Consider the following 23,544-nt stretch of genomic DNA (forward strand, 5'->3'; position numbering starts at 1 on the left):
TTTGGGGGGAAGCATTGGAGCAGCTCCGTTAAAACCCAGCCCTACACTGCCCACGAATTACAGTCCTCCGCCAACTCAGGGCCTGGGGTTTGGCTTTTTCCACCCTGGGACACAGAACACTTGGCATTCATTGTCACAGAGCTCTTGCATATCACACGATGGCCACTGCACAGGCAAGACCACCTCAAAGGTTACTGAGCTGCGGCACACACGTCACACAGTAAACCAAGAATAAGAGCCGAGCCCCTTCACCTCTGTTCATCGTGCTGTTACTGCAGATAGCAGCTCCTCTCGGCGTGGGGAGGACCCTGGGGCGATGGCCGTGGGCGGCTCCCGGCGCGGCGGAGGCAGCGCTGAGGGCTCCGCTCAGGGCTCCGCTCAGGGCTCCCCTCAGGGCTGAGCGCGCGGGGCCGCCTCGCGCCGCCGCCCGCGGGCACGTGGCACAGCGGCCCGCGCGCACGAGGCGGCCCCGCGCCCGGCCCCGGTAACACCGGTACCCGCGGGGTGTGCGGGGTGTGCCCGGGTGTGCGGGGGTGTGCGGGGGTGTGCCCGGGTGTGCGGGGGTGTGCGAGGATGTGGCCGCACACCTTCCGACGACAGACCTGAACCTCCCTGAGGCCCCGCTGGCAGCCCCGGGTCATCCCCGGCAGCACTCGGTGCGCAACGCCCGCGTTCCGCTCCCCCCTCCCCACCGGCGGCGTGAAACAAATGGCCCGTCCAGCCGGGATTCCGGGAAGGCAGAGTCCATTCCAGGCACGAACTGGTTTTGCAAATCACGAAACACAGCCGGTTTCGTACCATTTCCCCTCTAATCGTTTGAGAAAACTGACGCCCCAGAGCCAGATGTCTGTTCCCGGTGCCCATGAAGCGCCCACCCTCCCTCACACGAGAGATTATATGGCTGTATGTGAAACAGTCGCTTGGTTCACTCGTTGATTTCTTTATTTCTGCTGAAGGGTTTAACCCGATTAGGGAGCAGAAGGTGAGGAAGGGCCGTCCGCAGGTGGGCCGAGCAGAAGGGGCTGGGCGCAGTGCCTCCCGCAGGACAGCCCCGAGCGGAGCCGCTCGGCGCCCGGCAGCGCATCCCGCGCCCCGCATCTCGGATGGCTGCGAGCGCCCTACGCACGGAGATCACCGCGCCTTACAGCGTGCTGCAGCACCTGTATAAATTTTGAATTTACACATATAAAGACGAATATGTATTTTCTTGTAACCGGGTCACAATTATTTATGAGCGCTAATACTAATTTTTTCTCTTGCCTTCATTACATCCAATCAAAGCGCCGTGTAGCAAGGTACTCAAAAGGGTATGAGTTTATCATCCCATTTCAGAGGCAAACGAGAAAGACTGTTTCTCGAAAAGTCACAGTGAGTCAACGAAGACGCATACACGAAATTAGACCGAGTTTTTCTAATCTGGTTATTTCTACTGATTCGAGCATTGATTTTTGAAGCCGAAGGCGTGAATGATTTTCAGACTAATCAACCAAAGGCGCAGCAAGGAGACCGCGGTACACAGCTGCCGTAAGTAAAACTGCTGTGCCCAGCACCAGGAACTTTCCGGCAATAATGAAGGTGTTAAGGGCGATGTGTCGTCAGTCGTGTTCTTCAGCTTCCTTTTGTGTCACACTAAACCATCAGCAAAAGGTTGGACAGTTTTTCCCGTAGTGGTGTTTGCTTGCTTAGTTAGACTTTGGGAAGTCAGGTTAATCCTATGTTCCACAGGGGCTCAGTGACATCAAATGACTAATGTTTCTGTGAATGCTTCGGGGGTGGTGGCGAAAAAAACATCTCGCAAAGCCACCATGCTCCAGGGCGTGAGGGAGGCTGAAGCTTCTGTCATGTCCGACTTCAGTCTCAGTCGTTTCTGAACGGAAAATGGTGTTAAACCTCGACTGGCTCACTGCAGAGCCGCATTTTGAGGGGCCCTACAGCCATCGAAACGATGCTGGTGACCCGAGATGTCTAATAGCGAAGCCCAGAACCACCTCAGAAAGATACCGGAGACCCGAGCTGGATTTCCTGGCTGCGTTAGGAATCCGAGGCTAGACCTGGAAAACTATGTTTTGAGGTCGTGTGTGAGTGTGTAAAGCAAGGCGAGCCTTTTTCTCTTTGCCGCCGGTGCCTGCCCTACGGATCCTCCCCGAGTCACTGCACCTAAGCACGGGCACGCAGGGGAGGACGGCAATCGCTTCCCTCCTGCGTGTTTGAATCGCTGTCAAGCAAACAGTAGCGGGGGGGGGGGGAGTGGGGTGTGGGGATCTCGCCTACCCCTTCCATATTTAACCATTACCTAAATCCGAAGGGAAATGAGCAAACCTCTAGGCTTGGGTCTTAAGGTATTTTCAGCGCCCTTGGGCGTATTTATCCCAAAAGAGTTTTCCACAACAAGTTATTTCTAGTGTAGGAGAGGTCTCCGTCGCCCAAGGCCCGGCCTTAGCCCCGATTACAGCGCCACGCACGTCCCGATGGCGGCGGGAGGTGCGGCCCCCGCTGCCGGGCCGGGGGCAGGGATGTGGCGCGGAGCGGGCTCGGCAGGGCGGGCAGCGGCTGCCCCGTCTCCTGCCCTCTGCCTCTGCCCGCCAGAGTCAATCTGTGTTTTGAATCTGTGACTTATTCTCGTTGCGGAAGTCGAAGGGGGATCCAAGAATAGTTCAGATAGATTTGTGTAATTTCTGGAGCAGAACCCCGAGAGAAATGAAAGGCCCGATTCCAGAATGACACTTCGATGTCACTTTAGCGAGCCCTATGTGAGGTGGAATACGGTAAGACATTTTCATTTAAGGAAAACTGAGAGAGAAAGAGAGGACGGGAACAGTACTGATTTGTGAAGTTCTGGCTTTTTAAAAAAACTTTTTTTTTTTTTTTTTTTTTGCAGAAGCTCCTAACTAACGCTCAGGAAGTGGAATTTGTGGTTTAGGGGGCCGAGCTCTGAAGGAGGAGAGAGAGAGAGAGAGAAGAGAAAAAAAAAAGCCAACTCAAGCAGCATTGCTCTTTGAAGGGAGGCTAAGTTTAAAGTCACCCAAACTATTAGGCTGCCGTGCGTACCCCGTTGACAGCCCAGGTTCCTTCGCCCCTCCTAATGGGTAAGCGCTCTCGCTTCTCTCCCCTCGCATGGGCAGCCGCCGGCGGGCGAGCCGGGGCAGCAGAGCCCCCTCTCCTCTCGCCCCCGGAGTGGCGGCCACCGAACGGGCACGGCCGTCGGGCCAGCGGGAGCGGGGAAAGAGGGGGCGGGTGCCCGCGGCGGACAGGTGGGCTGCGGAACTCGCCTTCCCACGGGCCCGGTCCTTGCCTGGCCGGCTCCGGCCTTGGGAGGCCGGCGGCGCCTCCGCGGCGTGGCGTTTGGAGGGAAAAGCGCCGCGCCGGGGACGAAAACACGCGGCAGAAGCGGCGCCGGCGCCCGGAGCCCCCAACGGCTGCGGCGGGCGCTGCTGTCGGGGGAGCGGCGCGTTATCGAGAGCGCTTTGATTTCTCGCCCTGCTCCGCGCGGGCCCCCTCGCTGCCAGCCCCCGCTCAAGGATGAACCCAGGCGCAGGTGGGTCTGGGCAGCAACGCTCCCACCCGGCCACCCGGCCCCGTGCCCGTGGGCGGTGCCTCCCCGGCGGCGCGGAGCGACCCGGCCCCCGCCGGGCGCGGACGGGCCGGTGCTTCGCGGCAAGCCGGCGAGGGCACCTGCGGGGCAGCTCCTGCGCCCCGCCAACGGGTTGGGCCCCTTCCCTCTTTTCCCCGTTCGCGAACCTGAGGCCGCTAACGGGAGAGGGGGGAAAAAAAGTGAAGTGACCCCCTTAAAGAACCCAACGAAAGTGGATTAAATTCGTTATTTGCAAAGTGTCAAGTGTAATGGCAGAGGCGGCCCGGTACTGGACGAGTTCCAGTGAACCTCTCCTGTCTTACTCCGAGGAGCCGGCTCAGGGCAGCTCTCGTTAACCTGGTCCCTGGCCCCCCTCGACTCCACGACTCCCCGCAGGGTCCCCCAGGAGGTTTCCCACCTCGTCTCCTCTCCCCGCCCCGGCTTTCAGTGCCCGCAGCTGCAAGGTGTCGCGGCGCCGACAGCTGCGGGCTTCAGGAAAGATTCCGTTTTGTTCGTTTTCGCGTTGTCGTGGTTCGCGCGGGATGAGTGAATCAGTCGCTCCGACAGGAACAGCCCCTCAAGCGCCAGGTTTACGCTGCCGAGTTTGTAACGACTCTGCCGCCCGCCCCGACAGCAACCGCGCGCTGACCAGCCCGTTCAGGGTGGCGGGGACTGATAAGCAGTTTCTGGGGAAGAGAGATTTGTTGGCGCCGCTTGTGCTGCGGCGCCGGCTTGGGGACCAGCACGGAGGCGCGGTGCGCCCGGTGGGCCGACTGCGGACGCGCTCCCGCGGAGGGACGGGGCTGCACCCGACCGCGACCCCCAGCTCCCTCAGCCCCCCCTCGTCCAACGAACGGTGCCCGGCTACTGCTGTTGCCTGTTCCCCGCGATCTGGCTGCGACCGACGGGCTGCCGGAGCGTGGCCGGGGCGGCCCCAAGGCCCTCGTGGGGAGGGTGGAAAGGCGAAAGGCGTTGGCCGGGGGCAGTGGGAGGCTGAGTGAGTTGCGCTCAGGGAAGGGGGGGCGAGTCGAGCGGGGCCGGGGGCGGCGGCCGGAGCCACCTGCGCGCCGCCACCTGGCGCACCGCCCCCGACGAGCGGCCCCTCCCGGCCGGCGCCCCCGGCCCTCACCGGCGGGATCGCCGCCTCCCCGCAGGTCGCCTCGTCGCCGCCGCCCCGCAGGAGACTCGGGGGTGACACTCGCCGCCGCGCCCGGCGCCTGGAGAGGGAGTGCGGCCGTGCCGGCCGTGGCAGCACCCCACCATGCCGAGGTCCTTCCTAGTGAAGAGCAAGAAAGCGCACAGCTACCACCAGCCCCGCTCCGCCGACGAGGACTACAGCTTGCGGCTGGAGACGGTGCTAGCCCAGATCTGTGCAGGTAGGAGTCTGCCCGCCTGCCCCGCATCACCCCGCTGCTCACGGCACCGGCCGGTCCTGTGAAGCCCCCGCGGGACGCCGGAGGGGCTGATGCGGGGTTTTAGAGCGTCCGACATCAAACCTTGGTGGGAGCGAGACCGCCGCGGGAGGTGGCTGGCTCCCACCATGGACCCGCACTGATGAGCCCCCTCGCCCCCTTTGCCCTGCAGACAGCAAGATCCCCGAGGACACGGAGCTGTGCCGCACTGCCCCGCCCGATCCGGAGACTTCCCAAGGGCGCTTCTCCCCGGAATCCCACCTTACCGAGGCTGCCGATGGCACCTCCGAGTCAGTGCCCAGCTGCGAGGGCAGCGTCTGTGACAGGGTGTCCGAGTTCGAGGATTTCTGGAGACCTCCCTCGCCCTCCGTCTCTCCAGGTAGGACCGGGGCGAGCATCGCCCAGCGGGGGTCCGGCTGCATGTCAGCGTCCGTGCCGTGGGGCAGTGCAGCATGTATTTCGTGGTTGGTGGCCGCCGCCGAAAACGAGTACAAGGGACAGATTTGCCTGTCTCTTTTTTATTATTATTTTCTTCTCCCCACAGATTTGCCAGAATCTGTTCCTTCCACTCGTTTTCGGGTTACATCTTTCGGGTTGCTTTCCCAGCCCGTGTCCCGCTGCTCCTTCAGCAGGCTGTAGAAAAGTTGTCATGACATCGGGTGTTGATTTTTTTGTTTGTGATTAATTGTTAAAAGCAGGTCGGTTATGTTTTTAAGGGTCCCGGCATTTTCCTACAGGGTCCTGCCTACACGGAGCTTATAAGATTTTTAAGACAGTACAAATTTCTGCTAGGCAGTCTATATACCTGTAGGAAACAACGTTGATTTTGTGTTTTTTACTACCTGTTAGACATCTTCCCCAACACCCTTTCACGTTATTTCTTGACTCTTGCCTATAAAAAGGATCTGTCTCTCTCTCTTCCCGCCCCCCTCTCTTTTGGTGTTTTTTTTTGGATTGGGTTTTTTGGTTGTTTATTTTTCTTTTCCATAAACGCATTTGTAAAAACCAGAGGAAAATAATGATGGTCAGATTTAAACACCCCAAATCCAGGAAACTCACACTTATGGCTGTAGTGCCTGTCTCTGGCTCCCTCGTCCTGCCTTTGATGTGGTTGAAGCAGTGGGAAATGCTGTCCCCAGCCTGGCGCAAATACTTATCTCGTTTAAAAATACAGTGGTGTCATTTTATAACAAAAATACATGCGTATATAAAACTATTTTTTATTGCTTCGATTAAAAAGTGACAGCTGGAAAAAAAGAACAATTTCTGTCTCGATGAAGGAGAGATTGTGTCAGGTTTACCAAGTGACAGCAGACACCAGCAAACGAATACTTAGTCCTGGTTCGCCACCGGGTTTTCCTACTTTGTCTTTATAGTGTCCTTGCATATCAGTGGCTGATTGTAATCATGTGGGTTTGCATTTTTAAAGCCTCATCTTCTTTTAAGAGTCCTAAGCCCCTTTGAAGGAACATTCAAAATGCTGCCCAGCATCATCACAGCCAGCCACAGGACAGTTTCAGTCTGTGCAAATGACAGACCAGACCAAATGCAACAGTGCAACAGTCTCTCTTCTGATAATATTTCTGCACAAAGTGTAGCCATGTGGGTAATTTTTTTTTCTAATGAATTTGTCCTGCTTCTCCTTTCCCAAATAATTACAATTTCTGCACAGGAAACAGACCGTTTTCACGTGTTGTATAAAGGCAGATGTAAAGTGGAGCAGGTATTTACCAGGTCTACTCTGCTTTTTCTTCTTTTCCACTCATTTCTTCCCTGACAGTGGGATTCACTAGCTCCCAGCCAATCATCCAGCTATCCCTGGAAAATAGCTTTGCAAAATGCAGGTGACATCCCCAGATCAAGATTTTTTGAATTGTAGGGGGGTGCAGTTCTGGGATTGTCTGATCCCATTCATAGGAGGACCAGGAAGGCAAGGAACTCCCAAGTGTAAGAACTTCATTAAATGAATCTCAGTGCATTGAGACAGGTGCTGTTACGTTAATGATGAAGACAGTGGCAGCAGGATTAGATAGTTAGGCTTCCTCCCTCAGCTCCCCCCAAAGCCCTCTGCCTTCCAGCTGCTTTGTCAGATTCAGTGCAAAGCTGGAATTTGTGTCTAGGTCACTTCTCTAAGATGCCCTGGTGAGAGACTGTATTCCTGTGATTGTGTTTGGATGAGGCACAGTTTTTGTGTTTTGCTAGGTAGAGCAGATGAGAAATGATGATTCTAAGTCATGCTCAGAGCAGGCATGGTGAGCAGTACGATGACCCCCTTATCTCTGAATATAGGTGCAGGTTGCACTTCAGTATGCAGTGAAATCCGTATTTCACTTTTGGTTTTGAGTGCTGTGCTGCTGATCTAGGTGGGCATACAGCATATAGACACACTACCTTTTAACTCTCTAATACACTGTTGACTCCATTAGTGCAAATCACTTTGCTGTTTAACCTCACTTTCTGTGTGTGTCTCTAATCACACACGTTTGCATATACAGAAGGTGCATGGGAGCTCCTGCAGCAGTGTATTAGTAAGTCCTGATGAGTCTCTTGATATTCCAGTCTTGAAAGGAGATTGTACTGGGTATAATGGGCAGAAAGTGGTGTTTTGTGCTCTAAGAGGACACTTGAATCTTTCTTTGTTATGTATATCAGCCATTTAAGGTTGAGTTTATCTTGCCTTCAAAAAAGAACATTGATTTTTTTTTTTCTCCCAGAAATAGTCTATATAAAAGCTGCACAGAATTTCTAGGAAAATGAGGGAGAATCTTTGTCTCCCTCCCTGCTCCCCCCTAGATGCTGTGGAGTGGAGGAGAGGCAGACACAGAAGTACCTTGCAGTGTGGCAGAGCAGGGTTTGGAGGTTGCTTTTACACTGGGTACAGGGCTTGGATGGCTTGAGTATAACGTGAGTGACTGCCCTGCACTTGTGCTTGAGAGGGCTCCAAAGCATGCGAGGTGATGGAAGGAACATTGCACGCAAACTGATCTGTGGTGCAGTGTTCACCGTGTACTGTATTGCCAATTCCAAGGGCTCAAAAATCAGGTCAGCCTTCCCTCTCCTCTCACTCGATGAGCTGGCTTAGAAATCAAGCTTGTAAGTAATACCTTATGGATATTTGGTTCTAATGTTGAAAAATTGAGGGTTTATGTTTTCATATTTTCCTTTAATGTTTGGACTAGAAGTTGGCTTTAAGGAGGGGGGAAAGGTTAAAACAAGAACAAGCAAACAAAAAAGCTGAAGGCCTGATGAAATCATGCAGTTTTAAGAGCTGGGACTTTAAAATAGTTTTTAATTTTGTGGTAAAATTGCAAGAGGTGGCAACACTGAAACTGGTTGCAAAGACACAAGATAGATGATGTGACACTGACCGCAACTTTGCAGTCAGTGCAGAACAGGAAAAATCATGCTCAGCACCATGTCAGCTAATTTGATTTCATCGCTCTGTTCAAATGTCCCAGTTGGTATGTGTGCATATATATCCAACCAAAAGACTGCTAATTTCAATGGAAGAATTTGAGACTGTTAACGTCTGAAATTACGTAAAAGATAGGAAACAGTCATGTCATTCAAAGCTCAGTTTTCACCTGATTTCTCACTCCCTTCTGTAACCTCTCAGTGACCATTTGCCTATCCAAATGGATAGCCTAACACATCATTCCTTCCTTCCCTAGTCCACCCCTGGTTATCTTGTTTTACCGAAGGCTGAGAAGGCCGTGGGAGCTGTGAAGCTGACAGGAGGGAGAAAAAGTAGGAGAGCAATTGTGGGTGGACAAGATTTTGGTTAAGAGGCGTTAATCTGGAAGCCCAAGTTGTAAGCAGTGCCAATATCTCTATGAAGGCATTGGTGTTTCAGCAGTTAACTGATTCATCTTTTCCTTGGTTCACTAAAACATTTGTCCAGTGGAGACATTTGACTCTCCCAATGCTGCTGTGTGTTGTGATGAGAAGTGAAAGCAGTGCACCTCAGCCATTAATCAGCATCTCTGGCAGACATGGTTGGGGTCTGGTACCTCATGCTCCGTGCCCAACTGTGCTTTCCTCCATGCAAGGCTTCCTGAGCATTTGTGCCTCATCTGAAAGGCTGTGCTCCTGCCATTGTATCAGACTCTGCTATGGGCCCCCAAGTATGATTGATATTGTAGTGCCCAGTTTCTTGATCAGATGCCATTGCCCAAGATGAGCCTGTTAGAGTCAACTAAAGCCATCTAAGCTTGTCCTGGTGGAAGTTTGCTTTGATTATCACTGGTAGGAAAATGTTAATTGTGTCTTCAGTTTTTAATGTGGCTTATACTGATGACTTTACAAAGCTCTGTGTTGTGGGTGGACTCAATTTCTTCACATGGAGAAGCTCAGAGCAATCTGAAACAATCATGATTGTTTTTCAGATGAGGATTGATTTTAGTTGTTCAGGATTTTTTTTTCTGAAGAAATGCGGCATATTATGCAAGCACCTCAGAAGCTGTTATTTATTTCAGTTATGTTGTAGTATAGTTATGGTCAGTTGTGGCATGAAGTTGAGAGACTAGACTGGGACATTAAATTGTGCAACAAGCTGCTTTTGTTGAACAGGTAAATCTTGGTACGTATTTGCTGTGTCTGGCACCTCTGTAATGCCATATTTACTATATGGATGTGTAGAATCTCTGTCAGAGCTTAAACATGGACTGCGAGCTTTGATGTCCATCTTGGGACATAGTAGATACATGTTTCTGAGAAGTTGCAGATAAAACTGTAGGAAGTTGCAGACTGAGTTGTTTAGACTGTTTGCACAGTCAGATCAGTGTGTATACACCTGGACACTCAGAAATGGAGACAAAAAAAATTAATGTCTGCTTTAAGTAATTTGGCTGGGACATCCAGTAAGTAGGTAGTACTGGATGCTCAGCCCCTAATGTGCAATGTAAAATGTCCTCCCATGAGAGATGAAAGGGCAGCCTTAGTGTGCAGTACAGGGGTCTGCCTCTGGGCATAAGTCTGAGTGCTGAGACTGTTCTGCCCTGTGATAGTGTCTGGATCGTAAAGCACACTAATTCCCATGCCCTTGTGTTTCCACAGCCTCGGAGAGATCTGTGTGTCCATCCCTAGATGAAGCGCCCCCTTTCTCGGTGCCCTTCAAACCATACATGTGGAACAGCCTGGGTGGCTCTGAGCTGAGGCACCTTGTGCAAAGCTACAGGCCCTGCCCAACGCTGGAGCGATCCTCAACGCTGGGGCTCTTCTGCGACCGAGGCTCTGAGCCTGCCCTGTATGGTGCTGAGTGTGGCTCTTCCCTTGGACTGTATGGTGACTTCAGCTCCCCGGGCACGGGGCTGTTTGAGCGCTCGCCGGCAGCAGCTCCTGGACTCTATGCCGAAACACAGCCTGGGCTGCAGCAGGAGAAGGGGCCAGGTGGCATCAAAGTGGAGTCAGACCTCTTGTGCCGCCCATTGCTCATCAGCACTGGCTCTTACAAGTGTGTTAAGTGCAGCAAGGTAGGGGTCCCTTTCTCCCACACTGGTTATGACTCTTCCCCAGACCCTTCTCCCTGGTGAACCTGACCCCGTGTACTCTCCTCCCTCAGGTTTTCTCCACACCGCACGGCCTTGAGGTGCATGTGCGCCGCTCACACAGTGGCACGAGGCCCTTTGCCTGTGACATGTGTGGCAAGACCTTCGGCCATGCAGTCAGCCTGGAGCAGCACAAGGCCGTGCACTCGCAGGTGAGAGCAGGGCAGGCTGCCAGGATGAAGGTCTGGGAGCCAGGGCCAGCTGCCTTATTCAGCTGGCTCTGGGGACGGCAGGAAGGCAATTGCAGGGCAAGAGTTGGGAATCTAAACTCAGGAGGGGAAGAGAACATGGTAGGGCTGCAGTTGGGCAGCTGTAGGTGAAGAATATGTGACAAGCAGAGGAAAGGGTGGGCAGCTAGTGAGCAAAGGAGCTAATCAACAAATTAAAGAACACAGGCTTTGTTTCCATTTCTCAGACCTTGCATGCATCTGTATTAAGCAGTGGGCACTCTTGGCACTCCAGAGGCAACAGATTTTCACTCTCAGAGCTGGAAATTGTAATGCAGATGTGGACTTCTCTTTAACAGCTAAAGCAACTCACTGTGATTTCTTTGGATGCAGCTCTCCTCATTCTTTCTCCTCCTTCCCCCAGAGCAGTGAGTCTTTCCTTGTTTGTAGTCTCTGTGTCTGTGAAGGGAACATCTGAATGACCAGTCAGGTATAGAGCACAGACTTCACCCGTCTCGACACACTCTGAGTCACACCCCAGAAGAATATGGTAGTTAATTTTGGTAGGAGGACTTGTAACATTTTCCACCTGCTGATACTCTGCCATATTTCCCCTTCCCCACCCACTTGACTTGGCAAATCTTCCTTCTTCAGACTGGCTTTTAGTGGATAGAGTTACAGCAATGTTTTTTTGCAAACTGTTTTATTTATAATTTCACGAGTGTGCAACCAGCAGAGCACACAATGAGGGGAGATATCTCATCATCCATTAAACTGGTGAAAAGAGCACACTGCATACTGTGTCTATGGAGGGGACAGCATTTCAGGGAGAGTGCACTAAAAGCCAAATAAAGGTGATTGTGTGAAAGCATAGAAGGAAGAGGAAGGAGCAGTGGAGGTTAAGGGATGAAAAGAAGAGATGATTTGTGGTGGAGAGGAAGAAGTGTGTGAGGGAGAGGCGAGAGACATAAGATCTTAAAGCATTTGTTTTTATATGTTAAAGTAGTAACCTGAAAAGCTGTTTTTCCCAGGTGCTCTGCATACCTTTCACTTGAATTTTAATGGAACTACAGATAAGCAGTTAGCTGTTACCCTGCCAGCAGAACTCAGTCTGCCACAGGGATTTCCCAGGAGAGCCAGGCAGATCTTAGCACCCACTTTCCTGTGTACAGTGAAGAGGTGGCCTCTGAACAGCGCTGCAGCTGTTTGGCTTCCCAGTAGAGTGATTGCGTCTCGGGCCCCTGTTAAAATGTGCAGGCAGACTGCCTGGTCCATCAGGGCTGCCCCCACCTGGCTATTGTTGCCAGCAGGAAGAGCTGTTCAATTAAATTTTTTGAGGAGCAGTGCACAGCACTGGGAGAGGATTCATTATCTTTTTTATCATGTGGTGCTATCAGGCCAGTGTTAGTGTCTCTGAAGGCCAGTTTAGCTCTCTAGAGAAGTGTAAGTGCTTGCTAAGGCAGAAGGGACAACACTGATGTGCTGCTGGGTAGTTTGTTGCTGATGGGATCATCGTTGTGGTGTAATGTGTGTGTTTGTGCTCATCTCTCTGCAGGAACGCAGCTTTGATTGTAAGATCTGTGGCAAGAGTTTTAAGAGATCTTCTACTCTGTCGACCCACCTGCTCATCCACTCGGACACCCGACCCTATCCGTGCCAGTACTGTGGGAAGCGATTCCACCAGAAATCTGATATGAAGAAACACACCTTCATTCACACAGGTCAGCCCTGCAGCTGCTGGTATTCAGCCCCAACACGAAGGCAGAGGTTTCTCTGCAGCAATCCATTCCTACTAAGCTGGGACAGTACACACACATCTCCCGGTGCTTCTCACTGCCCCGCTGCTGTTCATGCTATCTGAGCTGTACTTGGGCAAAGGAGGGTGATTTGAATGTGGTTTACTGAACAGCAGCTGCAAAACAACCCAAATCCTAGCAATCCAATCAGTGTCCTCTTAATAGGATCCACCAATGTTTATTCAAAGGGCTTTTGTGTAAGATGATTTGTAGAGTATTATATTCGTGTAGCCTTGATTTACAGCTGAGGTCCCTGGAAAATGACAGATGAATTTGATTGCAGCATTGCTTTTTGCAGGATCTACCAATTTACAATAGGAGCAACAGGAGTCTCCTCCTCTAGATCAAACACTAAACTGAAGGGCTGAGGATCCAGCTCTTAGTCTAAATATTTGTTCAGAGATTGCACTTCCACCCGGACTTTCTGAGAAATGGCTGCAGTTTGATACAAAATGGAAGGAGAGGTGCAGAGTTCTCAAGTTTCACTGTTAGTAATAAACATGGAAACTAATAAAGTGCAGGTGAATCACCAAAGGAAATTGTTTTAAAAATGTCATTCAGTGAGAAGGCAGGTTTATCAGAAATCATTAAAAGAAAATCTTGCCTTTCAGACCTGCACCGTTCACTTAAAGTAGAGGGAAACGAATTATGTGTGAGATATGGAAGAATTTGTAGACATGAAATAATAGCTTTACTGGACAAACCCAAGGTTCAGATAACAAAAATCCTTTTTCCTGATGTGTCCACTAGCAGATATCAAGGGTGAAGCCTAAAAATGGCAAATATGTAGAAAGATGGCACTATATGTGGTGCTGCTTGACTGTGACTTTTCTAGGTGATAAGCAGTGAACAATAAATGTTACTTATAAAGATTTTCCACTTGATGGTTGCTGGATGAAAATGAACTATTTAGAAGTAACACAAGTATTTCCATAATAACTTTTTCAAATGAGGCTTGATTAAGTAGAATTTCAGCCAAATTCTGAATCAGTCAAACCCATTATTTTGTTGTGAGATCAGAAACTGTGCCTGGGCTTTTAAACTGCTAATATAAAACTAGGTCCTTAACTGAATCAGGGATTCCGTTCATATGCAGCATATACTTGTGAACTGAGACTTCAGCAAATTTTGTATTATTTTACGATTCTAAGAATCTGATCTTCAAACATCCAGAGAGTTTGTTGCTCCAGCTGAAGTCAGTGGGCTCTGCAGGTGCAAAGCCACTCTGAAAATCTGACTTGGTATTGTGGTTGGGTTCCCTTTTATTCGTTATTTGATAATAAACACTATGAAAACACACTGAGATCCTACTCCCATGGAGGCCAGTGGAGTTTTGCCACTGAGTGCTCTGTAGAAGTTCCAGAGGCTGCATTTATTCTCATTTACATTATTTGCCTTCAGGAGAACTTCAAGGCTGTGACTGCTAGCATTTCAGTGTGGGGAACAGAGAGAAGAACAGATGTTTGGATAAACCCTGCCCTTCAGGGCTCACTGAATGGCCCTAATACCTCCCTTGGGGACAGATCCCAGCTCACTGGGTTGATCTTAACAACCTCCACCTACCTATTCCCCCTGCCCCTATGCTGATGGTATAGTAATCCGTGTCATGCATTCATCACTTTTCAAGGAGTTCCTCACGTTTCTAGGGCACAAAGCCAGTTTAAATTGGACAGAGCCCATGCAGCCAAATATGTTCACAAAGTGTGGTATCCTGAGAGCACTCTGTGCTTCAGACTGCTCCCAGGACTATACTGGGGTGATGGACGTGCATCCAAGTCCAGACCTGCTCAGCTGTAGTGCAGGCTCAGCTAATGCTTTGAGGCTCCCAACTGCATGTTTTTTGTAAGAATGACTTCTTAGGTAATCACACAGGAATCTGTTTAATAAGCTGTAAGGCCCAGTGTGCATTTGCTGTTCGCTGTGGTCCCATGTAAGCAGCATGATGCCTCTTTCACACCCTCTCTCATTTTCCCACCTTCTACTTGCAGGTGAGAAGCCTCACAAGTGCCAGGTGTGTGGAAAAGCCTTTAGTCAGAGCTCCAACCTCATCACCCACAGTCGGAAGCACACAGGCTTCAAGCCCTTTGGCTGTGATCTGTGTGGCAAAGGCTTCCAACGAAAGGTGGATTTACGGAGACACCGGGAGACACAGCATGGCCTGAAATGAGCCTCATCTGCAATACGGAAAGCCTACAACACTATGAGAACAGACTCCCTTGGCTTCCTTGCTGGACCCAAGCCATTTCCTGAACACAAACCCTGGCATTATCTTTCTGAACAGAGCTTGAAGAGGAAAGAAGAGGACAGAGCCACGCATTGACAGCTCAACCTGAATGACTGAAAGTAGAAATTAAAGGCTGGCATTTTTCTCTTTCTTTTCTCCTCTTTGTCTCTGAAATAACACTGGAAAATAAGTCTTTTAGATATGAAGCCTTGATATTCCAAAGATGGATAAGCTACCAAATATCTGTAAGGTGGAAAATACTTCTCCCATGGCCATGATGAACCCCTTCAAGTATTCAGTAGCTTGAATCACCTTGCAGGAAAACATGGGTATAACAGTGTTTACATGGTGCAATGACAGAGAGCCATCAGCACTTGGCTTGGTTAAGTCCAGTGCTGAATGGGTTCACTCTTGGATGGTTTCCTTTCAGGACTGTGCAGTTTGACATCTTGCTGGTTTTTAAGCAAAGGTACCAGTTTGGGTCTGAGTCTGCTCTCACTTGTTCTGGTGCAAATCAGGAGCTGCATTATCAGTTATAGAGAGGCCCTTTTTATCCTCCCAGAACTGTCTCTCTGTCCATGCAAGGCCTGACTGCCTGAGTGTTTGAGGTATGGGGGGGGTTACCTCTTCCTACATCCTGTGGGGAGAAGGAAGTTTGTGAAAAGACCACTGGAAAAGCCAAAGCACAGAATTATGCCTTAGAACTAGAAACCAATCCAACAAGTGATCCTGCCTGAGAAAGGCAGGAGCACAAGGAAGGCACAGACTTTCTGTCCAGAACCATTACAGGCTTCTGCACTCTGGGCTTGTTCTAATAACTGGAAAATAGCTACTCAATAGCATCATTTGTATATTTGGTTTTGTTTTTTTTAATTTTTAGAGGGAAACTTTCTGAGGTGGGCAGGAATTATTATAAAAGTTTAATTGACTTAATTTGCCTTAAACAACCCTGCATGTACCTCAGTTAAAAAAAAAAAGCTGTTTTTACTTTGTTGACAGGTTTGTAAATGTCCTTATTTAGATTTTACAGAGTGTCTTATGTTTCTTGGCACATATTTATTGGAACAATGTTTTAAGTTAATAAAGTATTGAGGATGGTCCAGAGTGATTTTTATTTAATATCTAACTTAAGCACATTTGTGAATGTCAGCCATTACAACAATACAGAAATGTCAGGAATGCAGAATCTGAGGACAGAATGTAGGCACAGCAGAATTTGCACAAGGTCTGTAGTGATTGGAGAACACCACTGCCATATGTATTTGTCCAGCTCCCACTGATTTCAGTTAAACATTTACACTTTTGAAGACTGGGGTATACTGGGCCTAGTGCTATCAGCTTGAAAGGGTTTAGAGGAGAAACAGTGGTTTTAAGTGTCTGCTTTGGAAGTGTAGACTGCCAGAAGTCCCTGCTTAGCCCAGGAGAAACTTGAATGTCCCCCCACAAGATTAAATGTCTGTGCCTGGGAGTTTGCAGGGACACCTGAGCAGCAGGTGCATCATTTATACTTAAGCCTGTTGGGACTCAGAGCATTGCCTTTTGCCTGCCTGCCTTGTCAGCAGGGCAGGCTCCATCTGGCAGTTGCAGCCCATACAAAAGAGAAGCAGGAGGAGGATGGAGGGCTCCCTTGTCCTTTTCCCAGCAGAGCGCAGCATGGCAGCCTGGGCTTTTATATGTGCATGTAATCTTGTGCCCACATGGGTATATACTCTTGTTTTCAGCTTTGTACTTTTATTTTGGATAAACCCAGTGGGCAGAGGCCCCTGTGCCCTGCTGGGCTGGCCCAGCCCTGCGGCACCCTTCCCACCCGAGGGCCGTGGCGCTCTGCCTGCCATGGTGGCACCCAGGTCCCTCTGTGTTTCTGCTTTCTGCCACCCCTGAGAACCTCAGCTGCTTCCCCACAGGTCGCCATCGCAGGCTATGGCTGAAGTGAATCCCCACAGGGCAAACCCACTTGGGCAGGGCTTCGCTGCCAGGCAGGGCTGCCCACACACCAAGCTCTTACTGAACAGCCCAGCAGTGAGTGAGAGAGGCTGTGGCACAGGCACCACAGAAGGTGCCAGGTGCTCTGATGACCACACATGAGGCCCATTATGCTGGATTAATTAATGCAGAAGGTCAGTGTAGGACACTAAGTGTTGATGGGGAGGACTCGTGATGTCCTGGGCCCTGCCCGGGCCAGGAGAGGCTCCAAGGAGTGGCTCATCAGGTGGCACAGGTAGGCTTGGGGTGTCCCAGGGTTATGCTCAGTATTTATTTTACAGGGAAAGGGGTGGTGTGGATGGAGTTGAGTGCTGGCCAGGGTTCTGGGCATGGGGTGGCTTGGGTGCCAGTCCCTCTGCCCTCAGGAGGGCCTTTCCTGCCGGGCACAGCCTTCCTCCCTCCCTCTGAGCAGGCCTCACTCCAGCAGGCCCTGAGCAGGCTCAGTTGCTGGCATTTGCCTTTACGATGACAGTAGCAACGTGTGCCTGTTCCCCTGGAGTGTCCCATTTCCAACAGGGCTACTGGTGTGGTTTGAGCCTAGTGCTGCCCTGCTGTCTGGGGCAGGCAGCCGGGGAGGCAGTGTGGACACAGCCCAGGTGGTGAGAATGTTTTTTATGGGAAGAAACTCTGGTGTTTTTATTGGTTCAAGTGTGTCTCCTGCCAGAGCGTGTTGCAGTTCACTGGTGTGTCTCAGGGGACCAGTGCTGGGCTGCTGCTCAGGCCCAAACTGCCCCAAAATGTCCATGTGTGGCTGCATGGGAAGGTGTTCCCACCTCCCCAGCCCCTCTTGCAGGAGTGCCAGCTGCTGGCTTAGGTAAAATGCAGCTACCTGTGGAGAAAAGACATAGCTTTAAGGTGGGGAATTGAAATGAAGAAAAGAAGATTTATCTGGGGAGAATCAGAACAGGCTACTGAGAGGCTGCAGTGCAAGTCTGAAGATTGGAAATATCTCTCTCAATGTTATTACTGCGTGCCATTAAAAATGCATTATGCATATTACATTACATTCATGAAGCAGGTTCCATACCTTTTGTTTGCCAGAGTAACAGTAGAAAGGGTAAGGAGAGACGCTGGAGCACACCTTTGTTTCTTTCTGTAAATTTTTAATGACACCTCTAGCTAACCAGTTGGCGAAGCTCAGTTCCTGCATAAAAGTGGAAAGGCAGAGCTATCTACAGGGCGACTAAGCCTTTCAGAAGCTAATTTGAGCTTGTGTTCATCCACGCCAACAATGATTAAATTACCTATCAAGTGTGCAGAGCTATCAGAATTCAGGGCATTGAAAAACAAGGTGAATTTATCTGATTGATGTAAAAGACATGGGTGGAACAAGTGGGTTATAAAAAGAAAAGATCTATTCCTTAAAGATATTATAAAAGTACTTCTCCTGGCAAGCTAATGAACTTGTTACTATGCTTCCAAAAGTTGTTTTGCCTGCCCGGAAAACAAATTTAGTAGTTGGAATCAAAATGCTTTATCCAAATCAGTTAGCAAGGTGAATTAATTCATGAGGCAGAAACAAAGCAACTTATTAGGTTCCATCCTTATGCCAAGCAGAGATGTTTAAAATTAAAATATGCAAACATCATCTGTGTTTTCTATATAGTCAGTTTTCAAAAGCTGATAGTAACACTCAGATTGGATATTGCAACACAAGTGAGAGAGCAGCTCTTCTGGGTCTTGCTCCTTCCTCAAGCAAAACTTTTGTTACAGTTGATGGGGGGGAGGAAGAGGTTTTTAGAATAAGCCCTGGGTGAAAGATTGCAAGACTCATGCAACTCTATTTGCAAGCTGTGCTAATCTTGCACGTTGACAAAGGTGTGCTCCTCAAGTCTCTGCATTTTCCATCCTTAAGAGAGAAAAACCAAACAGGTCAGTTGTGTCAAATTCATCTCCAGCATTACCCCAGTTCACATCAGGAATGGATTTTACCTTTACTGTATAAGATTTGGGTCCTACTCTAAACTTAATAGTGAAACATAGGTCAGCTATGTTTGGGTGAATTGTGATTTAGAAAAGCACTGAAATATGCATGTAAGTCAATGGAGTGCTTCTCTAGCAGAGACCTTATTAGATGCTTGCTCAGAGTCAAAATTCCAGAGATTTTCCCTGCTGAATCCTCGACCTCACTCCATTGCCAAGCCACCTCCTTTACGTCTGTTTTCACCTGCAGTGGAAGTGGCTGCTGAGAATGCCAAGGGTAATTTTTTTTAAAATTGTCCGTAGGATAGTGGAAGTTTCCAGTATTTTTTCCTCCGAGTAATAAAGCACTCTAAATAGATTTAAGGCATGAAAACATCTGTAATGCATTATAAGGTGTGTAAAATGATGGAATCAGATTTGAAAAGATATTTGTGCATCTGAAGCTGCAGACAGATCTGAATGTACATTGGATATGGGTATCTAGTTGTGTCTTTGACTTCCCTACTGGGGAAAGAAAGCAAAACAAAAAAACAATACAGGAGTCTCAGAAAATTTCCAGAGTCTGTGTCACACCAGTTTGTGATATCCACAACATATGGACTATAAAGAGAGAGAGCACATAAATCTGAAAGTAGTGTTTCATACATTATAAAAGTGCTGGCCACACCTTGTTGGAATAATGTTGCTTAACGGATTGACCTGGAGCATGTGATAAATCTTTTAAATCAGATGAAAGCAAACCACTTTTATTTGCTTGTTTCAACATGCTGCTTCTCATCTGCATGTTTTTGGGTTTTTTTTAGTAGAGATATCATAAAAGAATACTGAATAAGACTAACCTAGAAAGAAAATAATATAACAGCTATTGAAAAGATTTTCTTCTTTAAAACCATCCAGCCAACTTTCTGACACACGTGGGATCTGCCAGCCAGCTGGATACTACCATGCATGGGGTACATCCACCCCAGCTTGCCCAGGCCCAGCTTGCCAAGGCACTGGCAGCATTTCATGCTGCAATGCTGGGGTCCTCCGCTCAAGCAGCCCAAAAAGCACCTCAGCTGCTGGCTCGTGCTCCCAGCTCCCTCCTTGGCGTGCATGTCAGAGGTGGCTGGGCAGGAGTGCAGCACAGCAGATGTTTAAAATGGCCAAGATATTCCATTTATTTAGTTACTGTAATAGAGCCAGCTGGCATTAAAGGGAAACTGTAATCCTCTGAGGTGACAGACAGGCCAGTATGACACAAAACTTATGTTTTACACTTTCTTTTTTTTTTTTCCCCCTATGAATAATACATTCCCAAAACTCACTGATAGGTTCAACGGGTGAGTTCAAAGGGGAAAATCAATGCAAGCAAGAGACAGGAAACTAAGTCCCAGAGTTCAAAAGAATACACTTATCTGAAAAGAAAAGAGGCAAAAATATGTTTTCAGTGTTTCATATAGGAAAGTTGTGTATTGCAGTTAAGAGCCACAACAAATTAATTGTATTTCATTATGTGGTAAGCCAGAAGAGAATAGACATTTACGTGGTCTAAATTGCTTCCAGGGGCTGCTTCTAGCAATTAACTTACACTCTAAATTCCCAATTTCACAAATGGTCAGGTCTGCTTCTCCTGTTGCCTTTTGCCTCTCTGAAACACAGCAGTATGGATAGGCAGGCAGGAGGGTGAGACCAGCTCCCAAAAAGGGAAGGGGTGAAAAATGGTCTTGATGCTCATTATGTAGCTGTTCAACTGTCTGAGCTGCTGCAGGAATAATGGTTGTGGGTGAAGACATCTTTTATTGCAAACCTGCAGCCAGTGAGTTCAGACCCGCTGGACCAGGATGCTCTTGCTTGCACTGAGTAATAGTGAGTGTGAGTCAGGGTGCTGTCGCCTTGAGCTCTGAGAGCTGGGTCTTCCTGTGTGCTTGTGCTGGGCTTTGTGCTGCAGGGGCCTGACCTTTGCTGAGCTTTAGTGTGTACTCTATATATCTGCTGTCAGTTGGTTTTGGAATTATGTGTGTTTTCAGTAGCCTAAATTAACATTAATGGCAGTTGAGAAGAGTGTCCCTCTCCCTCCAGTGTGACGTTTCCACCATGGCTGAGGCGTTTTGCTTGTGAGCTCCTCCACTGGGCCGGGCAGCCTCGCTCTCCCCCTGCCCGTTTGTCAGCCAGGCCTGGCTCTGGCAGGGCTCACTGCTGCTGTTTCCTATGGGGGTTTGGCAATCTTCAGATTGATTTCTGTGGCCACTTGAGGTGGTGAGGCTGTTTGCCACCTCTCCCTTCATTCCAGGCAAGGGGGGCGATGTTCCAGTGGGTGCTTCCGTCCCAGTTTCCCCAGCCCAAGTTGCATCACAGACCCTTGCAGGATGGAAAAGAACGGTTGCATTTCTGGAAGGAAGGGGTTTTATGCAAGTGGGGTAAGCTGTGTCCTATCTTACTCTTCCCTAAATTCTGAATTCCTTTGTCTGAAACCTTTCACACCGCTCACAGCAGGACTCCAGCCAGACATGGGGCTATGGAAGAGCACGTGCCTGCTTAAGTGTGAAGTGCCTCTAACTGCTGGGCACCAAATAATTTCAGAAGGGGAGATATTTGACTGTTACTTCTCTCTTTTGAGACTGCTGTGGTTTGTTTTTTAACTGTGGCTCTTTCCACTTGCCATTTGGATGTCTGTTTTGTTCCTCTGCATGTTCGGTTGCTTAAATCTTGTTTGAGTAATTTTTTCTGTGAACCTTTGCATGTTGGAGAAGGCTACTGTTTGTACTGATGCTCTGGCAAGGTTAAGGACCCTGGTGTTTTAGACTTCAGTGGTGTGTGGAGAGCCAAAATGCTCTATGTAAAACACAAACATAAGGAGACATGGTTCTCACCCAGGAAGAGTGTTGGATCCTGAGGGTCCCACATAGTAAAGAGTAACACAAAGGACAACTGCACCGGCTGGGTTGGGTTCTGCCGCTGTTCAACCTAATCGGGGAAATGCTACAGTTAAGCAGCACAACTAGATGTGCAGCATGTGTTACAGCGAGGGTGCCTGTTGGTGCTGGTAGTGAGAGTCTCCTAGGTAAATGTTATTGCCCTCTTTCCAGTCCTGCTCCTGGTTAGCTATATGGTGGGAATTCAGCTGACAATCAGTGAAGGTCCCTGAGAGCACAAGTACTGATGGGTGAATCAATCTTCTACAGTGGTGCCACTGCCTCTTGACAAGAGTGGCCTGGCAGTGCTGAAGCAGGGGGGGGGGAAAGGTAAAAAATCCACCACCAAAAATTGTTTCCTTGCACTTTATTTTCCTGAATGGCATAGAAGCCAACAAATACCAGGCCTCACTTTCTACCCAAAAAGCTGCTTCTCATCTTTCTCCAGCTGGGCTGCAGGGATTGCTGTGCCTGTTCTCTGCTGCTGCTATGGGATGATTCAGTGACTTGTGTTTTCCCTGTCCCCCCATGCTGTGACAGAGGGTTCTCACATCTATGTGAGAGTTGGTGGCAGACAACCTTGCTAAGAGCTGGCTCCTCTATGTGGGCTACCAGACAGGCCAGTGCATGGCAAGAACAGGCCTGTGACCATGCAGCCCTACTCCTGATCTGACACACATGTGGCCTGTGCCTATGTTTCCTATTACTTCAATCTCTTTACTCCAAAGGGATGCTCTTATGTTTATTGACAATAAAGGGTGGTGACTGAAATCAGGTTTAGGGGCTAAGGAAGCTGAAGTGCCCCTTTAGCACAGCCCATAGTAGCCAGGGGATATGACGTAATTTCTGATCACACTGACACTGCAGCTACCCAACCATGCTTCCAGAAGGCTTCATGTTCTTCATAGCATAACAAAATATTTTGTCAACTTAAAAAGTGTGAAATGGCCCTAATTCCTCATCTGTCAGTAAACGGGCTTTGCACAGATCCTTTTTATTGTTAGCTCTGTACAAAGCCATGTTCATGTGACTGAGAATTGACTTAACAACTTTTTACGATGCCCTGAGAACTGAAATTCACTTCTGTAGGACAAAACCAAACTAAAATGCCCCTTTGTGTAAAGGCTGGTCAGGGCAGAGGAGTACGGGGAACAGGGAAGATGCCATCAGTATGAGGAAGTCATGGGCCAGGGGAGATTCTGTTTAACAGCATACAGAGACCTACTAGGGACTCATTGTATGTTTGCAGTCCTATAAACTTGAAAGAGAAATTTCAAATAGGGTAATTGCACATCTTGCTAATGGTGGTGCTTGGTTGTATGTTGTAACAGTTGTTGACAAAGAGGTGGAGGAAACTCCACCACAATACTTGAGAGAAAACCTGTGCAGCAAATGCCTCTGGCATGTCCAGGCACTGGGCAGCTGTAGGCAGAAAGGTCAGGCTAAGGATTCGTGATGTGGTGCTGGAGTGATCTGATTCCTCCACAGGAATGCCTCAAACACCTTGAAGGGGGAATATAACCTGAATATGACTGGGGAGATGGAGTACTTAAATACATGCTGCGATCCTGAGGAAGGAAACCTAGGCTGAACTCACTTGGACACACAGAGCTAAGAGTGTGCTGGACTGTCAAGAATTAGCTGGGGAGGGAGTGTGCATGGCATTGATGGTGGGGATGATGGCTCAGAAACCTCCAGGTATGAGACATGTTGACTGTAACATATCTACAGAGTTTCCTTGGCAGGGTGAAACCTCAAAAATGCCTTTCTAGATTTACAACTGCATTAGGAGGTTCTGCATGCTGGCTGCTGTGACACTGAGGCTTGAGCTTAATTACATTAACATGAGTACAGAAAAGTGTCTTTCTAGGGTTCCTGTAAAATAACCTTAGTCCTTGAACCTGTGGTATGTTACTGTGAAGTGTCTTGGCCTCTGGTAATGAACTTATGGCAGAAGGGAATATTTCAAGGAAACATATGGCCAGAAGTTCGATCTCTTTTCTAGTGCTGGTTTAACTGATCATCACG

At 49.0% G+C, this 23,544-nt stretch overlaps 1 protein-coding gene and 3 long non-coding RNA genes across 7 annotated transcripts in view; 3 read left to right on the forward strand and 1 right to left on the reverse strand.

The window, feature by feature from the left end:
- LOC135418537 (uncharacterized) overlaps positions 1-392 on the reverse strand; it is a 48,008-nt gene extending 47,616 nt beyond the window's left edge. For both annotated transcript variants that reach the window (XR_010432498.1, XR_010432497.1), the window contains exon 1: positions 253-392. This is a non-coding gene — a long non-coding RNA (uncharacterized LOC135418537). The remainder of the gene's footprint in view (positions 1-252) is intronic.
- A 183-nt stretch (positions 393-575) lies between these two features.
- On the forward strand, positions 576-1,771 carry LOC135418541 (uncharacterized). The gene is made up of 2 exons (XR_010432505.1): positions 576-656; positions 957-1,771. It is a non-coding gene; the product is annotated as an uncharacterized LOC135418541 (long non-coding RNA).
- A 1,299-nt stretch (positions 1,772-3,070) lies between these two features.
- Positions 3,071-14,867, forward strand: GFI1 (growth factor independent 1 transcriptional repressor). Its single transcript, XM_064663991.1, has 7 exons — positions 3,071-3,086; positions 4,726-4,947; positions 5,156-5,362; positions 10,039-10,454; positions 10,544-10,681; positions 12,252-12,417; positions 14,481-14,867. The coding sequence occupies exons 2-7, from the start codon at positions 4,833-4,835 to the stop codon at positions 14,657-14,659; spliced, it is 1,221 nt and encodes a 406-aa protein (XP_064520061.1). The 5' UTR covers positions 3,071-3,086; positions 4,726-4,832; the 3' UTR covers positions 14,660-14,867.
- Positions 14,868-16,341: 1,474 nt separating this feature from the next.
- The window catches only part of LOC135418539 (uncharacterized), a 35,253-nt gene continuing 28,050 nt past the window's right edge, over positions 16,342-23,544 (forward strand). For all 3 annotated transcript variants that reach the window (XR_010432501.1, XR_010432502.1, XR_010432503.1), the window contains exon 1: positions 16,342-16,934. This is a non-coding gene — a long non-coding RNA (uncharacterized LOC135418539). The remainder of the gene's footprint in view (positions 16,935-23,544) is intronic.

The sequence above is a fragment of the Pseudopipra pipra genome, chromosome 9, assembly GCF_036250125.1.
Source record: "Pseudopipra pipra isolate bDixPip1 chromosome 9, bDixPip1.hap1, whole genome shotgun sequence".
NCBI classification, from domain to species: domain Eukaryota; kingdom Metazoa; phylum Chordata; class Aves; order Passeriformes; family Pipridae; genus Pseudopipra; species Pseudopipra pipra.

Excerpts from the sequence above, each read along its gene's own strand:
- GFI1 (XM_064663991.1), top strand. The coding sequence starts at position 4,833 with ATGCCGAGGTCCTTCCTAGTGAAGAGCAAGAAAGCGCACAGCTACCAC. Across the intron at positions 10,455-10,543 it reads AGTGTGTTAAGTGCAGCAAG|GTTTTCTCCACACCGCACGG; the intron begins GTAGGGGTCCCT and ends CTCCTCCCTCAG. Across the intron at positions 10,682-12,251 it reads ACAAGGCCGTGCACTCGCAG|GAACGCAGCTTTGATTGTAA; the intron begins GTGAGAGCAGGG and ends ATCTCTCTGCAG.